Source organism: Herpailurus yagouaroundi, unplaced genomic scaffold, assembly GCF_014898765.1.
Source record: "Herpailurus yagouaroundi ecotype Mexico unplaced genomic scaffold, PumYag 159, whole genome shotgun sequence".
Lineage (NCBI taxonomy): Eukaryota > Metazoa > Chordata > Mammalia > Carnivora > Felidae > Herpailurus > Herpailurus yagouaroundi.
Window position 1 is genome coordinate 2,443,852 of NW_024412400.1, and position 15,665 is coordinate 2,459,516.

At 41.4% G+C, this 15,665-nt stretch overlaps 1 protein-coding gene and 1 non-coding gene across 7 annotated transcripts in view; both read right to left on the bottom strand.

Moving 5' to 3' along the window:
• CNOT10 (CCR4-NOT transcription complex subunit 10) overlaps positions 1 to 15,665 on the bottom strand; it is a 68,816-nt gene that overhangs the window by 44,807 nt on the left and 8,344 nt on the right. For 2 of the 6 annotated variants that reach the window (XM_040479667.1, XM_040479666.1), the window contains exons 1-4: positions 15,023 to 15,272; positions 7,222 to 7,316; positions 6,134 to 6,295; positions 981 to 1,131 (exon numbers count right to left, since the gene is read on the bottom strand). In XM_040479667.1, coding sequence (XP_040335601.1) covers positions 981 to 1,131; positions 6,134 to 6,295; positions 7,222 to 7,316; positions 15,023 to 15,224 — 610 coding nt within the window. In that variant the 5' untranslated portion in view covers positions 15,225 to 15,272. Of the gene's footprint in view, positions 1 to 980; positions 1,132 to 6,133; positions 6,296 to 7,221; positions 7,317 to 15,022; positions 15,279 to 15,665 lie in introns of those variants that run through there. The other 4 variants (XM_040479668.1, XM_040479665.1, XM_040479664.1 and 1 more) reach the window with 4 other exon arrangements.
• On the bottom strand, positions 12,509 to 12,611 carry LOC121034254 (U6 spliceosomal RNA). Its single transcript, XR_005792337.1, has one exon. It is a non-coding gene; the product is annotated as a U6 spliceosomal RNA (small nuclear RNA).

Here is a 15,665-nt window from a genome sequence, read left to right on the forward strand (position 1 = left end):
CACACTCTGCTTCTTATCCTGCGGGAACCACATTAGCAATCAGGTGTTTATAAATCAAGAACTGGCATTAGTGTTTCGAATTTAAAAGAAAGTAACCTGAAGAAAAAGACAAAAACATGATCACATTGAAATGTGACTGCTTGTGGGCTGGAAACAAACAGCCCTCTCTAACAACCACCTCCTGGATCTGGCTTTGCTGCCTTATTTGCTCCCTCTTTTTTCCCTTGCCTGTACCTTTCTTACTACGGTTACTCAAGGCTAGTAACTGCAAGATAATCGCGACACCAAAACACAGTCTGTACTATCTACTCCAGGGATTACCCACGAAACTGTCGGGGGGGGGGGCAACAGACAAGAAGATACCAGGCTGTCCGCTAACATCCCCACTCTTAACACACCGCTCAATAAAGAACAGATCAGGTACACGAAGCTGTGTTCACACAGCAAAGAAAAGAACAAAAAGCACGAAGTCTTTCCAATTAGCAACCTCATTTCTGATCTCAATTTGCAAAAATCGAGGGGTAGGAGTGGGGAGGAAATGGGAGAAGAAAACCTGGGTTCATCTAAAAGTAATGTCATTCTTCTCTTTGTTATCTTTAGTGGCTAAAACTGGACACAGCTTTTCTCCTTCTTTCTTTTTTTTTAATTAAATTTTTTTTTTTTAACGTTTATTCATTTTAGAGACAGAGAGAGACACAGCATGAATGGGGGAAGGTCAGAGAGAGAGGGAGACACAGAATCCGAAACAGGCTCCAGGCTCCGAGCTGTCAGCACAGAGCCCGACGCGGGGCCCGAACTCACGTGAGATCACGCGAGATCATGACCCGAGCCGAAGTCGGTCGCCCAACCGACTGAGCCACCCAGGCGCCCCTCCTTCTTTCTTTAAATAGTGGCATGTGATTCCTTGATTTAACTGGGTAAAAAACTACCAGAGCCCCTTCTGAGTATGACAGGGAAGTTCTGGACTTGAAAGAACATACCAAAAGGTTCTATGAACTGGTAGAGCTTTTCACCGACTGCTATGGCCTCTGAGTACTGCCGCAGATGATACAGAAAGACTGCCTGATTGTAATACAACATGCTGTTCTCCACGTCGTCTAAGCCATCCATTTCTTCGACAGCTGAGTGGACCTACGAAACAGTCAGCCAGGATATGTTCTCAAAACAGTAAGAAAATAAAGAGAAATGAAAGAAGCTATGCGAGTAAACGGGAACACAGGCCAACATTTCTCACTCTGGATTTTTCCACATTTTCAACAGAACTTCCAGATTTTAATTATTCTTACTAAAAATTATTTTATTAATAATAAAATTCCATTAAGTAAAACATTTTCATGGGACTTTATGTAGACAAGGCAAGGCAAGTCTGTTCCTTGCCACTGTGAAGAACGTCTCAACCGCCAACATGGCTTTTGAACTGGTTCCCCACTTTGTAGCCTCCTTGGGAGCCAGCAAAACTCAAAACAATCTTTCCCATGTGCACTATGTTATGCACTATGTATATGTAAGCTTGATTCCATTTTGTAAAAACTAAACTAAAACTTAAACATTAACAAACAGCTAACTACTTAACTATGGGCCAGACCTGCTACATTAAACATTTTCCAGAGAATATCTCATTTAATCCTTACCATACCTCAAGGACATAGACATTATCATTCCCATTTTATAAGTAAGAAGACCAACACAAAAAGCTTAACTATCTTGCCCAAGGCCTTATAGCTAGGAAGTATATTTTCTGAATTTCCTCTTACGTTCAGGTTTTGTTCCCATAACTTAAAGAAAGCAGATTATTTTATTTGAAATTTTTTTCTCATGTTTGAGAGAGCACGTGCACGCACAAACAAGCACAAGCAGGGAACGGGCAGAGAGAGAAAGAGAATCCCAATCAGGATCTGCACTGTCAGCACAGAGATGGACGCAGGTCTCAATCCCAGGAACCGTGAAGTCGTGACATGACCTAAGCCAAAATCAACAGCTAGACACTTAACTGACTTGAGCCACCCAGGAGCTCTTAAAAAAATAGAATCTTTAGGGGCGCCTGGGTGGCGCAGACGGTTAAGCGTCTGACTTCAGCTCAGGTCACGATCTTGCGGTCCGTGAGTTCGAGCCCCGCATCGGGCTCTGGGCTGATGGCTCAGAGCCTGGAGCCTGTTTCCGATTCTGTGTCTCCCTCTCTCTCTGCCCCTCCCCCGTTCATGCTCTGTCTCTCTCTGTCCCAAAAATAAATAAACGTTGAAAAATAGAATCTTTAAATAAACAACAAAAATAGGCTATTGATGGCTTTACTAAAACACTAACATCTACATCTGATACCAGAAGAAAAAAAAATAAGTTTGCATTGTATTATTTTTTAAATTTATTTTTATAAGTTTATTTATTTTAAGAGTGAGAAAGCACAAGTTGGGGAGGGACAGAGAGAGAAAGAGAGAATCCAAAGCAGACTCTGCTCTGTCAGTGCACAGCCCTTTGTGGGGCTCAGATGCTTAACTGACTGAGCCACCCAGGGGCCCCCACACTCTGCATTTTTTTTTTTTTTTAATTTTTTTCAATGTTTTTCACCTATTTTTTTTTTTGGGACAGAGAGAGACAGAGCATGAACAGGGGAGGGGCAGAGAGAGAGGGAGACACAGAATCGGAAACAGGCTCCAGGCTCCGAGCCATCAGCCCAGAGCCTGACGCGGGGCTCGAACTCACGGACCGCGAGATCGTGACCTGGCTGAAGTCGGACGCCTAACCGACTGCGCCACCCAGGCGCCCCAAGCATTTTAAAGCTAACGACTACCTGCTTATCCCCTCCCTAAGTTATTGCAGTAGGCTTGCAAATTTTAACAAAGTTTCATAGCCATTCTGTACTTTCATGTAATACACAAAGCTGGAATTAGTATTAAAACTAATCTTTCTTTGTCACTATGAAGATTGGAGTAAGTTACCAAGCAATGTTAAGTAATTAATTCTAAGACTGACGTTCCCCTACATTAAGCAGTGGAACTTTGATATACATGATGAACTTAACGTTTTGCTAATGACAAGGTACCAGAAGTTTCAGGACACATAGTGATCTGTAATCAGACATCTGCAGACTTCAGTCATAACGTGTAAGCCTGACAGGGAGGTGCAAATGTTACCAACTGGTCCTCTCTGACCAACAGCACGGGCATCTCAGTGAATTCGGAGCTCCTGTATAATCTTCACTTACCAAGTCACTATCTTCCAATGATTAAAAATAGTCTGTAGAGAAAACTCAATTTCCAAAGAAAGACAATACTTCTTGGTAGTAATGTAATGCAGAGAGAATGAGCTAAGAAAGGGTTAATTCTTAGCCAGAAAGGGGGGTTTTGGACAAATTAAGGAATTTTGGATTCAAAAATGATTGAACTTGTGACATATATAACCACCACACTTTCTGTGATTCACGAAAAACATGAACTTGTTTGGCTCTAGCCAAAACAAACACTATTCGTTAAATGAGATAAAGCATAATAGAAGCGGAATGGGTTGAAAAGGTATGTATGTAACTATGCCCAGGGCATAGGACTTTGAACAGAAGTATGATTTAGAGAAAAGTTAGGAGACACGGGTATAACCACTTCTAGGAAACACAAGACAGTGGATTGCATGAGGGGTATTACTGAACCAGCCTTATTAAGAATCAAGGCTGGTGAAGGGTGCCTGGTTGGCTCAGTTGGTTAAGCGTTTGACTTCAGCTCAGGTCATGATCTCATGGTTCGTGACTTCAAGCTTCATGTCGGGCTCTATGCTGACAGCTTAGAGCCTGGAGTCTGCTTCAGATTCTGTCTCCCTCTCTCTCTTCCCCTCCCCCACTCAAGCTCTGTCCCTCAAACGTTAAAAAAAAAAATTAAAAAACAAAAAGGTGGATCATTGTTTAAAAACAAACAAACAAACAAACTCTGATTCTTGATTTTGGCTTAGGTCATGATCTCATGGTTCCTGGGATGAGCCCTGCATAGGGCTCTGCCCTGACAGGGCGGAGCCTGTTTGGGATTCTCTCTCATCTCTGTCTCTCTCTCTCTCAAAATAAATAAATAAACATTAAAAAAAAAGGCTGGTGAAAGGATTTTATAAAGCAGTTTTCTTGGCTTAACAGGAAGCTTGCAAGAGTCTCTTTCTTATTCTAAAAAAGGTTTTGGGCACTGCATCTGGATGGCTCAGTCAGTTAAGCATCCGACTCTTGATTTCAACCCAGGTCATGATCTCAAGGTTCGTGAGTCTGAGCCCCAGGTCAGGTTCTGCACTGACAATATGGAGCCTGCTTGGAATTCTGTGTCCCTCTCTCTCAAAAATAAACAAACATTTTTTTTAAAAAATTAAAGGAATAAAAAAATAAAAAAGATTTTGGGGCACCTGGCTGGCTTAGTTGGTAGAACATGAGACTCCTGATCTCAGGGTTGTGAGTTCGAACTTCACATTGGGTGTAGAGATCACTTACAATCTATAAGAAAAACTCAGGGTGCCTGGGCAGCTCAGTTGGTTAAGCGGCCGACTTCGGCTCAGGTCATGATCTCACGGTTTGTCAGTTCAAGTCACATTTGGGCTAGCTGCTGTCAATACAAAGCCCACTTGGGACTCTCTGTCCCTCAGTCTCTCTGCCCCTCCCCAGCTTGCTTGCTCTCTCTCTCTCTCAAAATAAATAAACTAATTTAAAAAAATGTTAAAAATAAAAAGAGTCAGAAGGTCTGGGGGTGCCTGGATGGCTCAGTCCTTACAGCATGCAACACTTGACCTTGGATTGTAAGTTTGAATCCCACATGTAGAGTTTACTTAAAAAAAAAAAAAAAAACAAAAAAAAAAAACAGTCTGAAGGTCTGGTTTGGATCTTGCTCCTACTTTTCCTGGCCACATAAATTAAACTCATTAGGCTCTCTGAACCCCAGTTTTACAACTGCAATTACAAGGACCTATCTCAAGGGTTGAATATGAGAATTATAGGAGATAAAACATAAAACACATTTAATATGGAATTTGGAATCACATAAGAGTTTGATAAATATTGGCCATTTTCCTTCCTTCCTTCCTTCCTCCCTCCCTCCCTCCCTTCCTTTCTTTCTTTCTTTCTTTCTTTAAGTTATCTCTACGCCCAGCATGGGGCTTAAACTCCCAACCCTGAGATCAAGATTGATCCAGCCAGTAAATTACTTCACTCCTGTAATTAGGAAGAGCATGAACAGGTTACTTATTTCTAACAATACCATGTATAGGGTGATACTGTAGAGTATCTTTACTCCCCCCAAAAATTACAAAGAACCTGGAGGGGTCACTTATTTCTAACTAGGTCACATTTTAGGGTGATACTCTATGCATAATGGTACCCAGGAACACAGGACAGGGGCTCAAAAAGGTCTCAAGACCTTGAAGCAGCTCAGAGGCACAGGCCCTAGAGTCAAAGGAGACTGGGTTCATGGAGCTGTTTTCGTTTAAGAGCTTTGTGTCTTTGGACAATTTACACCAGCTATCTGTACCTCAGCTTTCCCATCTGTAAAATGAGAAACATCATAGTGGCTGCTTTATAGGACTGCTGGAAAGAGTGAGATGCTGCATGCAAAGTTCTCAGCAGGGCCCTATTACATAGTAGGCAACAAATGTCTGCTACCCGATCCTATCATCATCGTCATCTTCGTTAGCCCTCTTGACTACCAAAGCTCTAACCCTGTGATGGGAGAGATGTTGCTGTTATGACCGATGACCAAGGCAAGCACCAAACCATATATAAATCAGAATATCTTCTATTTAATCAATTAACATCCCCTGATCCAAAATGCTAAAACAATCTCACATTATTATCATCAGATCTTTGCAGTCACAAGAAAGATAATCTCAGCAGCTAAGCTTCTTCATAGATTTCCACTTTAATTTTCCTTCAAAATTCCAAAGCTCATTCAAATTTGGTAGATTAGTCTATTCTGTTCAAATTAGAAAATAAAATTACACAACATACGTTTCATTTCCTGGAATAATAATTTTATACAAATAAAACTAATGTAAGTTGTTTTAGACACATTAGAAGTTGTGCTACCAATAACAGACAAGTCATATTAATTTTCCTTAAGTATTTTTACTTCACAATTCAGAGAATATCACAACATTTTTATAGCTAAATTCATTTGTGTATCACCTGATTCTTCAGTTGGTTAAGTGTTTGTCTCAAACTGTCTGTTGTCATTTGGTTACTTTTAAAAAACTCAGCCACTGCTGTATTCAAAATTATTTTATAATCATCTTTGTTCACTTCTTGTAGGCAGGCAAGGTGTTGCAGACAGGCATCATAATTTCCAGCCTAAAACAAACCAACAAAAAAAACACACACACAGACAAAATTACCTATTACCTTTAAAACTAAGACATTCATTTCCAAATATGTTTCATTTGTCTCTATTTGGAAAACTCTTTAAAAAGACAGATCTAATTCCCCAAGTATACTAATTAAAGTCACTGAATGAAACAATATTCATGTCAATTAAGAAAGTGGGGTATGTCAATTGTATCTCAATAAAGGTAGAAATTATAGAGATTTATTTCTCAAGATTCACACTCTAACACCACTATGTGTATAAGTCATACATAGACACATAAGTGTATCATATACCTATGTACATGTATAAAACCACATCACACACACACACACACACACACACACACACACACACACACACACACGTATATAGGTATATATTGCTAGCACGGTGTAACAGCTGAGGCTAGCCCAAGAAAGGTAATATGATTTAATTTCTAATAAATATGCTCTGAATACCCAAGTATCAAATTCTTCTGCTTACATGTATGTAACCTGATAGTCAAATAAGGTTTTCTTTCATATCGTTTAACATCAGAAAAGTTAAAGTTTTGACAAGAAACTTCTGGGGTTCCATTTTAAAGAACATGCAAGAAAGAGCACCGAACAAAGAAGTGAACTGAAAAGACTGACCCATATAATTACAAATCTAAGTTTAAAAGACTGAAAAAAATAACAGTGTAAGAGTCAACACGTTTATGAAACACAAAAACTTGGGAATGGCTCAAATTACTCCCATTCCTTTTACCATATTTAAACTCCCAGTGTTTAAAAAATTTAAATAAAACCTACTCTCTAAACTTAATTCTTGAGTTATTACAGAACAAAAGTTACAAATTTAAAAATTCATTGTGAAAAGATGCATATCCGACAGATCCTAAAAACGGAAACCGAAAGAAACCGCTGCTTACTGTGAAAGCCTGGAAAGCACTGGTGGACAACTCCTTCTCCTGATCGGTGATCCCAGAGGACTGACTCGTCCCTTCATGTTTCTCTGCTCCCTGATCTGCAAGCACACAAGTTTTGCAGTTCTTTAGAAATGACGTGGTACAGTGAGTGTGCCCCTGGTTTTCTTCCTAATGAAGTTGCTATAGTTAGGGCGCTCTCAATTACCATGACTTATCAGTGTTATAAGGAGTTAGAAGTCACTCCTCCAGAAACTTAAAGAAACATTTCCCTTAGCCATGGTCTGGCACAATGAAAACCCACCACCACATATGGAAGAATCACAGCTCTGTCCATCAGGACTGAGAATGTTGCATTCACTCAAAACATATTAGATCTGCCCCCGAGCAATCTATACCAAAGTCCCACATATTCAAGAAGCTATGCCAGGCTCTGGAGACACAAGAAGATTATAAATGCATACACAATATCTTCAAAAAGGTTATAATCCAGCTGGAATATAATAACATTTAACAATTAGAAAACTACATTGCTAATTAATAGTTAATTTCCAGGCCAAGAATGCTTTCATAGGCTTAGAAATCCAAAAGCCAACATTAACACATTTAAAAAGCTTCCTTGGGGGGGACTGGGTGGCTCAGTCAGTTAAGCGTCCGACTTCAGCTCAGGTCATGATCTCGTGGTCCATGAGTTTGAGCCCGGCACTGGGCTCTGTGCTGACCGCTCAGAGCCTGGAGCCTGCTCCAGATTCTGTGTCTCTGTCTCTCTCTGCCTCTTCCCTGGTTTTGCTGTCTCTCAAAAATAAATAAACATTAAAAAGAAATTTTTTTCTTAAAGCTTCCTTAACATGGTTAAATATCTATATACAATCTTTTTTCCCAGAAGTTTATTTTATTAAATTTTAATTTTAATTAATTTATTTTTTAATGTTTATTTGGGGGAGGAGGAGCTAAGAGAGAGGAGGACAGAGGATCCGAAGTGGCTCTGCACGGACAGCAGCAAGCTGATGCAGGACTCGAACCCACGAACCATGAGATCCCGACCTGAGCAGAAGTTGGACACTCAACCAACTGAGCCACCCAGGCACCCCTAATTTTTGATAGAGAATCCAAGTGGGGAAGGAGGGCAGAGAGAAAGAGAGAATCCCAAGCAGGATCCACACTGAGCGCTGAGCCCAGCAGGGGGCTTGATCCCATGACCCTGGGATCATGACCTGAGTCGAAATCAAGAGTTGGACGTTCAACCCATTGAGCCACCCAGGTGCCCCAAGTATCCATATACACTCTAAGATTAATGATTCCTGCCCCACAATTTTGTATTTTCAAAATTAATTTTTTATTTGAAAACAGAATTCCAAAATAAGCATAAAAATCTCTGCTAAATCAAGTCTAAAACTACTCCAGTTCACTACTCTTCAACATTTATTTATTTTTGGGACAGAGAGAGACAGAGCATGAACGGGGGAGGGGCAGAGAGAGAGGGAGACACAGAATCGGAAACAGGCTCCAGGCTCTGAGCCATCAGCCCAGAGCCTGACGCGGGGCTCGAACTCCCGGACCGCGAGATCGTGACCTGGCTGAAGTCGGACGCTCAACCGATTGCGCCACCCAGGCGCCCCTCCGGTTCACTACTCTTAACTGCTCTGACAAATGCTTCAAAAAAATACTTTTTAATGAAAGCATCATCGATCCCAACTTTGCATGATGCAGTCACATGGTCTCAGCTCTTCTTGTTCACCAGGGATCTGTCTCGACTAAGCCTCATCTATATATTGTGGCAGATGATTTTGGGGAGAGGGACTGGCAGAAATCATGCTTTTCCTTAGAATCTGGGGCCTTGATGTCAGAGAAGTAACAAGAAGCTAAACCATGAAATCACACTCTGGAGACAACAGAGTTTCCTCTGTAAAGTTACATAGCAGTAGCCATAAAACATAGTTCCCATTGCACACTACGAAACAAACCTGAGCTTTTGAAAATTTTTAAAGGAAAGAACTGGCAACAAAGTTATAAAAGTTAATAGGAATAAATACTTCCAGGTAACCACATCTACAGAGCCAAAAAAAAAAAAAAAAAAAAAATTCAGCATCTAGTACATCAAGGGACCATAAAGAATGTTAAATCCTTTAACTCCATGTTTGAACAGATTTCAAAATCTTTCAGCCCTTTTCACATTTATTCAATGCCATAATAATAATTAAGCACTGGGAATGGGAACGGCAGGAAGGGGAGGCAAGTGACAGTGCCTTGAAAGCTACAGCAACTGTAATGCTGATTATTTTTAACTTCATTTACTCTCAAATCAATCACAGCATTTCTTGCTTTGCCCTGAGGTACTGAACTCAAAATACAACTTGGACTTAATAAAGATCAGTCTTTAGGGGTGCCTGGGTGGCTCAGTCGGTTAAGCATCCGACTTCGGCTGTCACGATCTCACGGTCCATGGGTTCGAGCCCTGCATCGGGCTCTGTGGTGACAGCTCAGAGCCTGGAGCCTGCTTCAGATTCTGTGTCTCCCTCTCTGTCTGCCCCTTCCCTGCTTGTGCTCTGTCTCTCTGTCTCAAAAATAAACAAACATTAAAAAAAAAAAAAGATAAAGATCAGTCTTTAGAAACGGTCTTTTACTATTTGAAACTTTTCCCACTTAGAAAACTTTCTTTTGATTTAAAAAACTAACAAACAAACAAAAAACACCAGGGTACCTGGGTGCCTCAATCGGGTAAGTGTCTGACTTTGGCTCAGCTCATGACCTCACAGTTCCTGGGTTAGACCACCGCCTTGGGCTCTGTGCTCAGAGTCTGGAGCCTCCGTCAGTTCTGTCTCCCTCTCTCTCTGCCCCTTCCCCACTCACACACACACACTCTCTCTCAAAATAACATTAAAAATTTTTTTTTAAAAAAGGACATTCTCCTACATAACCAACTAAAATGGTCACACTAAGAAAAGTAACAATAAATCAATAATATCATCTAACAAACAATTTCCCTGATTGTTCTAAGAAATATCTTATCACTGTATTTTTCCCTCCCAATCCGGGTATCAATCAAGGCTCGCATATTTCCCTTAAATAGCTTTTGTTTCTCTTATTCCAGAGCACTTCCTCACCTTCTGCTGCTCCTCAAGTCACCACTTGTTTTAAAGTCTAAGCTGGGGCACCTGCGTGGCTCAGCCACTTAAGCCTCCAGCTCTTGGTTTTGGCTCAGGCCATGATCTAATGGTTAGTAAGATGAAGCCAAGCTGACAGCACAGAGCCTGCATGGGATTCTCTCTCTCCTTCTCTCTCTGCCCCTCCCCCTGCTCATGTGCTGTCTCAAAATAGAGAAAGAAAGAAACTTAAAAAAAAAAAAGAGCCTAAGATAGTTACCTTGTAGAATGTTCCATATTCTGGGTTTATCTGATTGTTTCCTCATGCATTTAGTCTAACATTTATGGCAAGAATATTATATATGGGATAATAAATATCAGTAATTTTTAACATTAATTTTTTTGAGAGACAGAGAATGGCGGGGGGCAAAGGGAGGTAGGTAGGGAGAATCTTAAGCAGGGCCCACACCCCAGAGCAGAGCCTGAGAGAATGGGGTGGGGGGTGGGCAGAGGGAGGGAGGGAAAATCTTAAGCAGGGCCCACACCCCAGAGCAGAGCCTGACGAGGGCTCCATCTCACAACCATGAGATCACAACCTGAGCGGAAGTCAAGAGTCGGACACTTAACCAACTGAGCCACCCACGTGCCCCAACATTTTAATTTTGTTTAAAAAATCTGCGTTTTGTTTTAAAAAGGTGACTTTTATGTTTCAATCATCTCCCAAAGAATATTCTGGCTTTTTTAGTTTTAGTCACCAACAAAAGCCCCACGCACCATTAACGGAATACCAACGGAAAGTAACAGGACCACTGCATAAATAGGATGCATGGGCTGCAAACACAGGTACGTGAGGGTGATGCCATTGTTGATGACTCAGAATAAAAAATTCATTAGACTATCAAAGTCTCACAATATTTGAATTTATTTACACAAGAGTTTTTTTCAGATAGAATTGTTGCTCCAGCCTGGAATCTAAAGACCTCCAAAGCTTGAACCGAGGTAAAAAACGGAGATAAGAAAGCCCTTTTTGGAGTTATCGGGAGGCTTCACAGAGAATATACGTGAAGTGATGAGAATGTATCCGGCAGAGTAGGTCCCCCTATGTGGCATGGTGGTGCAGACTTTATTGTTCCAACACACAGATGGGACCCGGGAGCACGGGGAGGTAGAGCCAATACCTGGAACTGAAGTAAGAAGACCAAAACTCTAGTGCCACTTCTGAAATTACACAGTTGATACACAAGCGGAACTGGGGCAAATATCAGTTTTCCTAGTTACTAAAGAGCATCTGTATTAGATGGCTTTTAGGGTGCCCTCCAAGTCAGAAATTCAGTAACCCCAAACAAGCTTCTATAAAGCAGTGGATACGTTTGTTCACAAAGCAACACAATCCAACTCAAGTAGCAATGGAAGACAAATCTCCAAGTGGGGAGGTAGGGCAGATCATCTTGTCCCCCAGATTTACTACTCAATAATTCCTACAAACACTACCCTCGCCATCACCGCAAGCTTCCCAGAAGACATTGTTCATTCCTTAACCTTGACCGTGAAGAAACGCACAACACTCGCCTGAGTCTTTTTTTTTTTTTTTAACTGTGACAGTATGGCTTGAATATAATAAATTCAGGCCATACATCCAATTAATAAATAGCTGAGAGACCATAAGGGTCAGGCATCATTCTAAGTGCAAGGGATCGACACATGAACCACACAGACAGGGCTCCCGCACTTGTGAAACTCAGAGGTTCCTTGCGGAGATAAGATGCAAATCCGTGATTCCGGGTGTGACTAATGCCATGGCAATAACAAGGGCTGTGAGAGGGCACAGAGATGGCAAGTGAGGTCGGACCTAACTCAGAAGTCAGGTGTGGGAAGTCCTGAGGAAACAGGGCTCCAAATGTAAACTGCTTGCAGCTTTGAAAGAACCACCACTGCTTCTGGCCCCTGCTAAACCAAGTTCTAGCTTGAGATACTATCTGCGCCTCCTCCATTCTACACCACCTGCGACTTCTCCGCAATTGTAACAATAAAGCTAACATGCTTTGAGGGCTCACAAGGTGTTAGGCATGTAAGCACCTCAAATAGGGTAACTCATTTAATCTTCAAAGCAAGCTCTTAGGAGGGGCTTCTTTCTGGGTGTGTAAGGAGTCATTAAACTATGTACATTCATGATGTGGGCACTTTTTTTTTTAACATTCCAAACACAGTACAGAAATACAAAATGCTTCGTGAATTTGCGTGTCCTCCTGCACGGGGGTGGTGCTAATCTCTGCACTGTTCCTATTTTAGTATATGTGCTGCCGAAGCAAACACAATGTGGGCATTTTTGAAACCTATCTAGAAACCTATCTAGAAACCTATATTCCAGGAGCGTTCCAAAGAACCAGTCCTGCACAGAGCTGACTCTGGGAGCCCTGGCCTGGTACATCCTGGCCGTCAGTAAAGATTCCCAACCGCCCTCTCTCAAGAGGGCAACACGGTGCAACGAAAACTGTACAAACCTTGGAATCAGTCACATCTTCAGTCGGCCTCCCCTTGGCCACCTAACTCTCTGCTTACAGATGCTAAGTAAGTACTGGCTCTCTCCCCTTCCTTCTGGCAAAACAACCAACAATTTTGGCAGTTTCAAAAACAGACACACACACACACACACACACACACACACACACAATTCTGCGCTCTAAACATACAATTAACAGTGAAAACAGCTTTAGCATGACTTGATCATGAACGGCCCTTAGATCACCGTCAAATCCCCGGTAGACGGCACACTCTTGAGAATCGCCACTTAACATCAAGAACAAAACATAACCTGTGCTAAGTGAACTTATCTAAGACTTAGATCTGCCCTACAAAAAAAAAAAAAAAAGAAAGTATTCTGGTATCTGGGTCTTTCAGAAGTGTTACTTCTGATACAGTTAGCAGACAAAGGGCGCCTGGCTTGCTCAGTAGGAACAGCACGCAGCTCTGGATCTCAGCGCCGTGAGTCTGGGCCCGACAATGGGTGTAGAGACTACTTACATAAAACTTAAAAAATTATATAAAATGAAACAGGAAAAAAAGTTAGCAGATAAATTAACATTTCACTTCTACTTCAGCATACAGATAAATAAGAATTGAGTCCTTATAGGGGGGAGGAAAGCTAACAGTTTATTGGAGAAAAGTTTAAAAGGACATCGTTAAACAGTTTTTTCTTTAGAAAGCCAAACAATGAGTTATTGTTAACCCAACTGTTTACACAATACATCTGTTCTGCAAAATTTTCAGGTGCACAAGAACAGTAAGGAGCCATTACTTTTAAATGTGTAAAAATGGGACCCAGGATTTCAAAGCTCCAGAAAGAATGAGTTTAGATTAAAGCAGAACACTATACCGCTTATGTATCTGTCATAAAATTTTAACAACGAATACAAAACTTTAAAAACGTTTAGGGGGGCGCCTGGGTGGCGCAGTCGGTTAAGCGTCCGACTTCAGCCAGGTCACGATCTCGCGGTCCGGGAGTTCGAGCCCCGCGTCGGGCTCTGGGCTGATGGCTCAGAGCCTGGAGCCTGTTTCGGATTCTGTGTCTCCCTCTCTCTCTGCCCCTCCCCCGTTCATGCTCTGTCTCTCTCTGTCCCAAAAATAAATACACGTTGAAAAAAAATTAAAAAAATAAATAAATAAATAAATAAAAACGTTTAGGAAAACCAGAGTGTTTAAAACATTTATCTTCCCTCCCAAGGAAGTGCATTAAATTTAGACCAAATGTCAAAATTTCTTAGTTTGCCATTGAGTTCTCCCGCAGCTTCTTCTAAAATGTATGCTCTTGGGGCACCTGGGAGACTCAGTCAGCTAAGCGTCTGACACTGAGCTCAGGGGACAGCTGAGACGGAGCCCCGCGCCGGGCTCTATGCTGGCAGCGCTAAGCCTGCTTGGGATTCTCTCTCTCCCCCGCTCTCTCTGCCCCTCCACCGCTCACACATGCACGTCTTCTCTCTCAAAATAAATAAATGAACTTTAAGAAATAAAAAAAATCATAAAAAATAAGATACACCGTCTCTAGGTTACTTTAAGTTTTTTTTTAAGTTTATTCATTCATTCTGAGAGAGACTGAGAGAGCACACAAGCTGGAGAAGGGTTGAGGGAGAGAATCCCAAGCAGGCTTGGTCCTCCACACTGAGCCGGTCGAGGGGCTCGATCCCACGAACCCTGAGATCACGAACTGAGCCAAAATCAAGAGTCGGATGCTTAACCGACTGAGCCACCCAGGCATCCCTCTAGGTTACATTCTTTGACAGGCCCAACTGCCAAAAAGTGATTTATAAATACTGTAAAGCAAGGGGAAATACCCAACAAGTCACCAACGCACTGAAGAGTTTAGGCTTCTACTCTGCATCATTACCCTCTAGGAACTATAAAAGTCTCCTATAATCTTCCTGAGAAAGAGAAGCCAGCTTTAAGATAAATAAACTAGACTCTAAGGCTTACAAGAGAGTCTGAAATTCCCATTTCTACAGACGTTTTGGAGAACAGAGCTCAAGAAACAGCCTTTTACCAGTTAACCATTATTTTATCTGCATTTTAACTTCAAGAAAAAACTCTGAAACAAAAACACTCCAATGGGATCACTATTTTTGTTTTCCTTGTTATCTTTCTCTACTTTTCAAGTTTCCTATAAGGCATGGGTGTTATTTTTGTAGTCAGGTTTTTAAAACCTAGATTATTTGTGACTGCGGAGTTCTTACCAGAAAGAGTCTGCACATAATTCCACAATATGTCTTTATTTGTCCAAAAGTAGTCTCCGCTGCCGATTGTAAGAGAAAATGGCCCTTCATCCTTAAACCTGACTTTCCTTCTACTCTGGCCTAACGAACATGGCTGAGCTTCTAGGCGTACAGGGCTCTTAGGCACACAAACCCGGACACCCTTTAAGCCAACAGGCTTCATTTTGAACCAAACAATTGCCTTTAGGTCTGAACTAAGTCGAAAAGAAACACACTGCTTTTTCAAAACTGAAAAGTCAGTTAACTGAACGCACAGATACATTCCAATACAGAATGTTAACAATTCAAATCTGACTGCAAGAGGTTCTTCCACACAAGCTACCTTTTCAAAATATAGCTCAATGATTTCCAAGAAAGGACATTTTTTCCTAAGGAAAAAATAATGTTAAGGCCTAAGGAAACCCACTGGTACACTCACAAAATAGTGCTGATTCCTTTGTGAAGGCAAGTTTTAAAAAAGAAGGACGCCATCCGAAAGAAAAATAATTCACGTCTGCCAAGGTCACCATAAAGTTCACACACCCTATGTGGTTTCCTATCACTTGGACAAGCGTCTCTGATTTATCAAAACCCTATATATAACAGCTGATTAGTATACAGCTCA